This window comes from Orbicella faveolata, unplaced genomic scaffold (genome assembly GCF_042242905.1).
Source record: "Orbicella faveolata isolate gen_17 unplaced genomic scaffold, um_ofav_v1 contig_13, whole genome shotgun sequence".
NCBI classification, from domain to species: domain Eukaryota; kingdom Metazoa; phylum Cnidaria; class Anthozoa; order Scleractinia; family Merulinidae; genus Orbicella; species Orbicella faveolata.
The window spans coordinates 23,998,518-24,005,893 of NW_028301540.1; the positions used below are offsets into that span (position 1 = coordinate 23,998,518).

The 7,376-nt window shown below is 39.7% G+C and overlaps 1 protein-coding gene across 1 annotated transcript; it reads left to right on the forward strand.

Annotated features, from left to right (window-relative positions):
• Positions 1 to 4,934: 4,934 nt before the first annotated feature.
• LOC149115707 (QRFP-like peptide receptor) lies at positions 4,935 to 6,606 on the forward strand. Its single transcript, XM_089285115.1, has one exon. It carries the CDS (start codon positions 4,991 to 4,993, stop codon positions 6,098 to 6,100), a length of 1,110 nt encoding a protein of 369 aa, XP_089141241.1. The 5' UTR covers positions 4,935 to 4,990; the 3' UTR covers positions 6,101 to 6,606.
• Positions 6,607 to 7,376: the final 770 nt, after the last annotated feature.

Consider the following 7,376-nt stretch of genomic DNA (forward strand, 5'->3'; position numbering starts at 1 on the left):
GGCCAACACTTTCTTTAATCAACTTGGAATAACAATTTCGATTTTGTTGATCGAATTATAAAAACTCCTTGTCCTATTTTCATTTTCGCAGTGCAAAATTTCACTATGCTTATGTTGAAGAAACACACATGATGTTAGTAGCCTTTTTTGCATTCGTGAAATTTGTTGCAGCATCTCAGCACAAAAGATAACGAAAGAAATCTTTGTCAAGATTTGTTGACAATTGAAAACACCGACTCGGACTTGAAAGTGCACGAGCTGCACTATGCAAATGAGCGAATTGTACGCGTCAGACTTTCCTTTCCAAAACCTTTGCAAACTCACCAAACAAGCAGAGACAATAAGAAACCATCAAAACAGGTTTTGGTTATGATTAAACATTGTCTGAGAAACTCACAAATTAACTCGATACCAGAGTAGAGAGCTTTCGTGCTATATTCTTAAGCACACGCGTGAGCTTACAACTAGCGTGAGCAGATCTTATTATTCATTTCCAGCGCGAGATTGAAGTCTTGTTTTCGACCCTGAAAAACCCACCTTTTCCGTTAGTTCAGAGCATTAAACTACATATAAGCGCCCTGGCTCGTATTCCCTGCCTTATTCACTGCCATCACTGTGAAAAATACGCAAGAGAATCTCTAACTCTCACCATTTGATCACGCAACGTGACAACATCCACGCGAGAGCCCCTGACATGTCCGTAAATACAAGCGGATATATGACGTCAGGATGGCGCAATTTGTTCTAAAAATAGAAAATTTGTCCCATATCATAGCTGCGCGCGAATCCCGAGACTTCCAGTCTCCGTCCCCCATTATGGCTCCTGATAAAACACTATAGTGTCTGAGAATTGCTTATTTCGAAATATTATTTCTCCGAGAGCGATTTTTGTACGATCACTTCACATTTTTTTTAATCCTATTTCGAAAATGCTCTGTAACTTTTTACAGCAATTGAATATGGCAAATCGCAGACAAGGCTTTTCAGCGCTTTTGGTCCTGAAACCGACAAAACAAACAAATTGGCGAAAAGCAAAATTCCCTTTGACTTGTAGCTTTCAAAAGGTGATTAGGACGCTCGCATTTAGCGGTCGTGAAAAATTCGGCAATTTATTTTATTTCAAAATTCTTGGTATAGTTTGATAGCCAGCTCTATAAGCTTTAGTTTCATAAAGGAGTTTAAGGATTGACAGTTTAAACCGGACGCGCTACATCGCTTGGATGCGAGACATCCCTGAAGATATACGGTAACCTTATGTTTTTTTTTCTCATACGAGGTTATATTTTCCTAAGTTGATGGGACTAGCTAGGACCTGGTGCCACCCAATAATTCTGTCACGTTTCCAGGTCAAATTATAACCTGCGATCATACCCTCTCTCCCTTTCCAAAAAAAAAAAAAAAAACGCCTGATCGCAGGTTAGTCAGTTGAAGACATGATTGGCGGATCAGGCTAATTAATCCCGCTTTCATCTCAATGTAAATAAAACAGTATCAGTATCAACGGATAACAAACAGATAAAAAGTGCCATGCAGACCTATAATTTAGTAAGAAAGTGAAGTATAGAATGTCAGCAAACTCGATCACAACGATGAATGGAACATAGTCACCAAGCTACTTCAGTGATCCTGCAGCAGAAAAAAATTCCATGTCTTCTTTTCCGATGTCTCCACGACTGTGTCTGTTCAGAGCCTGGTACTGATAGGATCGATGGATCGATTTGGAGCTGTGGTATTTACCCTTCGTTCTCCGATCATCAGTCCTAAACTGTGCCCCTTCTCCATCCTTACCCAAGCGATTTTTCCCCTCTTTCTTTACAAATAAACAATCATTGTGTGAGGGAGTGCTTTATATGAACACTGTTTCTTTAGCAGCCGTGTTATACCAACATTTTCTTTCAAATTGACGGGCAAAGAAAAGGTGAACCACTGATGAATCTCCATTAAATATGTCAGTACTGGGGCTTACAGGACAGGCTATATAACAAACGTTAGAAATTTTACTTGGTACCAAAGTCGCCCTTTTCACAAACACCTTTCTTCTCACTCGTAGGTAAACAGGAAGAATTGCGAGCAATAGCTCAACTCGCCCACAAACTATTTATACGAACAATACTCTGTACGTTGTCCCTAACAAAAGGAAACTTGAGGCAAAACTTGCAATCATCTTTGCAAGACCATAAATTCTGATTGGTTGTCAGTTAAGGCCCAAACTGAGCAACCGAATGCAACAGCTAAGGCGGCATTCCTACCGTGATCATAAGCCGTTTTACCGCATTGCAATTGCAATAGAAATAAAAATAAAAATGTTTTATTTTTTGTCAATGGCCCCCTATCTCGTGAAAAGCAGTCGGTAGGTCGGTTAGAAATATATAAGAAAAGACAACAGAAACATTTTCAAGTTGTGAAATAAATCATTCAAAGCGAGGCCTAATAACTTGATCTTCCCCGTGGCTGCCATTTTCCATCGGAGCTACTGTCACTCCACAGGGTGTTCAAAGAGGCGTCGTTATGGAGGGTCTGGAAGAGTACAGTGTATTTTCGGGACCCGGGATTTGACCAAAATATGGTGCGGGAATCAGGAAAACGATAAATATCTTGACGGGACCAGGGATTTGACCGCTCCCGGGGAAGCGGGACTCGCCAAAATTTGGCCACGGGATGCGGGATTTTTTCGCTTGTCTGTCGGGAATTCGGGAAATTTGTCACGACTCAAATAAACGTTCTAGAGGCCAAAGCAAATCAACCAGGCGAGCGCTAAGTGGTGTCTTCTTTCAAACCTAACTATTGAGTGTACCTGGTTAATAGTTGTCTAATTGAAACTGTTAGAGAGTATTTTGTGTCAACCAGATGCCAGCAAAGTCCACGTGGTATAATAGCATATCAGTTATTTACTCGATGCTCAATTGACTCAGTTGCTCAAGCTCTTTAATCTCTTTACAGGTTCACATTTATTGTAATCTTGAGGGTATTTTTTCAACAGCTTTACCACTAGATGGCCCTAGATGTGGCAAATAGTGATGCCAGCTCTGCTACAGTAAGAGTTGTGGTCTCGTTTTATCTTGCTGCCACTGGCGATACTTAATTCTGGTTCTAGCGCCAGAACCTTCAATGTTGCGACGAACACAAAGACCTCTTAAATTTCGTGGGGCACTTAAAAACCTTCACTGCCGAGTTAGCAGAAATCGCTAAGAGTAAATGCCTCGGAGTAAACCCCGAGGTCACGATTTCCATAAGGTACAAAGAGCTATTTAAAAACACGCGTAAATTCAAAATATCAATCGACAGGGCCAATCTACATCTTTCATTTATTAGCTTTTCCAGAAATTAGACTTTTTAATGTATTTTTCTGGGAAAGAGAAACGGGATTCGGGATAGGGATGAAAAAAGTGCGGGATCCGGGATTCTCGTGAAAAAGGAGCGGAAATGCGGGGTCAGGACCCCTTCCACAATCTCGTTATGGAGGCTCATTTAGATGTCAGAGTCACCTGAAGATGTCTATGTAATGTGTTAAGCTAGAAAACAAGAAAATGGGTACAAGCAATGAGTTAAAACCACTTTTCTTTACACTTTAAAACTTGAACTGGGCCTCGGTCGGGTGAAAGGGGATTAAAACATCATATGGGCATGGCCGGTGACATTTATATTTCAATGGACTCCATTTCTCATCTTAAAAGAAACTCAACTGTTTTTATCTGAAATGACTTTGAACAGTACTTTGAACTCTGGCACAGTACAGATAAATTGCTAACATGAGTTGCTGTCTCTCAGTTCTGTCTGTAATCGTACTCGCAGTTGACAGATCATTCTGTCGTTCCGGTTTGTAATGTTAATAACCTTGACTAACCTAAAGCTGAAACCAGGATTTTCCGCCAAAACAATCACCATAAAAATCAAAAACGGTTACTATTTAAAATTTAAGGTAACAACCTATAGCCAGACGGAGAGCTTTCCCAGGTAATTAAGATTTTTATTACCTAAAACCTGGTCAAACGTCATGCTAAAATGTCAGATCTCTAAGCCAGATCTCTAAGCCATATTGGCACGGCCGGTGACATTTGCGTTTCAATGGGCTCCATTTCTCATAATGCATCTTAAAAGCAACTCAACTGTTATCATCTGAAACGACTTTGAACAGTACTTTGAACTCTGGCACAGTACAGATAAATTGCTAACATGAGTTGCTGTCTCTCAGTTCTGTCTGTAATTGTACTCGCAATTGACAGATCATTCTGTCGTTCCGGTTTGTAATGTTAATTGGCTTGACTAGCCTAAAGCTGAAACCAGGATTTTCCGCCAAAACGATCTCCAACAGAAGTACTAAATATGAAAAGCAAAAACGGTTACTATTTAAAATTTGAGGTAACAACCTATAGTCAGACGAAGAGGATTCCCAGATAATTAAGATTTTTATTACCTAAAACCTGGTCAAACGTCATGCTAAAATGTCAGCTCTCTAAGCCAGATCTCTAAGCCATATGAGCACAGCCGGTGACAATTGCACTTCAATGGGCTCCATTTCTCATAATGCATCTTAAAAGCAACTCAACTGTTTTTATCTGAAACGACTTTGAACAGTACTTTGAACTCTGGCACAGTACAGATAAATTGCTAACATGAGTTGCTGTCTCTCAGTTCTGTCTGTTATTGTACTCGCAATTGACAGATCATTCTGTCGTTCCGGTTTGTAATGTTAATAAGCTTGACTAACCTAAAGCTGAAACCAGGATTTTCCGCCAAAACAATCACCATAAAAATCAAAAACGGTTACTATTTAAAATTTAAGGTAACAACCTATAGCCAGACGAAGAGCTTTCCCAGGTAATTAAGATTTTTATTACCTAAAACCTGGTCAAACGTCATGCTATAATGTCATATCTCTAAGCCACAGATGACACTTGACATATTGAATAAAGAATTATGAAATAAATTTCTCGTTTTTTTTTTTTTTTTTTTTTTTTTTTTTTCTGCACAGAGATGAGTTAATTAATGTATGTTAGACGTATCAGTAACACCTGTCTTCATCACAATACAAACAGCGCAGTGTTTTACAACCAACAAACTACTGAACTTTACGATGCCGGAAGACTCGAACTCAGCAATGAACGGGACTCACCCAACGAGCTGCTTCAGTAATCCTGCAGCAGTGAAAATTGGAAGAACCTTCGCTTACTGTATGATCTTCATTGTTTCTTTGGCTGGGAATACTTTAATCGGAATAATCGTCTACAAGACAAAAGCAATGAGAACAAGCACCAACTTTCTGTTAGTAAACATGGCCATGTCCGATCTGCTGTTACCGATTTTCTTGTTCCCGCCAATTATCACTGGGTTGCATGTCGACTCCTGGCTGGTAGGCGGTCCTCTTGGCCAGGCCCTGTGTAAACTGCATGTGTTCTTTTCCAATGTTTCCACAAATGTATCTATTCAGAGCCTGGTACTCATAACATTAGATCGATTTGGAGCTGTGGTATTTCCCCTCCGTTCTCCGCTCATCAGTCCTAAACTTTGCCTCTTCTTCATTGCCGCCACTTGGATCATCGCGATGGCTATCCAGTCCCCATATCTCTTCGCCGTCAGACTGGTTGAATATTCTGGAACGTTGATCTGCGCGCGGAGGTGGAATGAAGCGTTCGGAGATTCCTCATCCTTTGTAAATTACGGTTCAGCAATGTTTGTTATATTCTTTTGTATGCCTTTGGTTTTAATGGCTGTACTTTACTTTATCATCGTTTTAAAGGTTAAGTCGCAGACGCCCCCAGTCGAGCAGTCGGTCAGCGCTGCGCAGCAACGCCGAGAGAAAAGAGAACGAAATGTGTTAAAACTGGCGATCGCTATTGTCCTAAGTTTTACAGTATGTTGGATGCCGTTCACTATTCTTACCTTGCTAGGGAAAGTGCCTTGTGGCACCATACATTATTTTGTTATTGCTCGGATCCTAGCTAGTGCAAATTGTGCCATTAACCCTTGCATTTGTTTAATTCTTAGTGGAAGTTACCGCCGGGGTTTTAAGAGCCTCCTAAACTGTTGCGTTTCACTGCAAGCAAGCAACCAAGTAGCAACGATTGGTTCGCAAAGCAATCCATCAATATATAGTGAATGATGAATTCTTAGAAATTGTTTCAAGGGGGCGTGTGGCCATGGTCCACACACTATTTGGGAACTATAAACACATAACCTAAGTATCCACGCAGTTAGCTTAAGGTGATTAATTATGTAAAGACTTTCTGAAAGCCTGCGGATCATATGTATCTATTTGTCTCCGATTCTTTTGCATGTTATGGTGCTATATTGTTTTATCTACCAGATGGTAATAAAGAAAACGATGCTATGTTCTTTTACATAATTTGACAACGAAAAAAAAGGTTTAGATTTGTCATTTTATACAGACTTTCACTCACAGTTGAATGATTATTAATTCAAATTCGCTCTCCCTTATGTGTGCGAACCACCTGAAGTTGGGTATACATAGAAAAAAAGAAATACATATATCACCAAAAAAAAAAAATAGTAAGCTACCAGTACTTGAACGAACAAAAAACAAACAAAAACAAAAAGAAAAAAAAACAAAAACAAAAAAGAAATAAAATGATTAAAAAAAAAAAAAAATGTGGCGATTATAGTCAAAAACAAATTTACATTAAAAGCAGGTGGGAGAGATAAGTAAAAGTTAAATCGGTTAGATAAAAGAAAATCGGTAAAAGAAAATCGGGTAAAATTAGGTAAAAGAAAATCGGTTAGATATATATATATATCATAATTGTACCAGTATTGCCATTATCTTTCGATTCTGCAGCCATTCCTTAACGTTGCCCATTTTAGTGTCACTTTTACACATGTAAAAGGCTTTGAAGAAGCAGAACCGAAAACAACTTAAATCAAATAAACATGGTTTTTGAAGCCCATGCGACTCTTATCTTTTCCCCAATTTTGGTACTGCTCTTACTAATCTCTATAATGTGGTGCGGGTAACCCGGTGATGGACTAGTTTCCCACACAGGGGGAGTAGAAAATCGATCGAGGCCAGTGTTTTGGAGGTCAAAGCTCTAAGCAGTAAGTTTACAGTTGTCGAACATGCTCGATCGAAGTTTATTTCGGATTCTTCCGAATCGAAACTTAACTCTGGCTCCAGTGACGAAAAAGAAATGATTCTGAAACAAAACTTGGCCGTTTTAGTCCCAAAATATACTGGAACGATTAGTTTTGTTTTCCATTTTCTCGAGCAAATACAGACAGCTGATTATGACTGAGGCGCCACTGTGTTTGGTTCCTGGGTAGACGTCATCAGCAACCGCCGCCCCAGACTCCCTAAAACGCGGTCGTGCAACACTTCAAGCGCGACTTTGAAAGGGCATAGAAAATCGAGGATTCAACCAAAT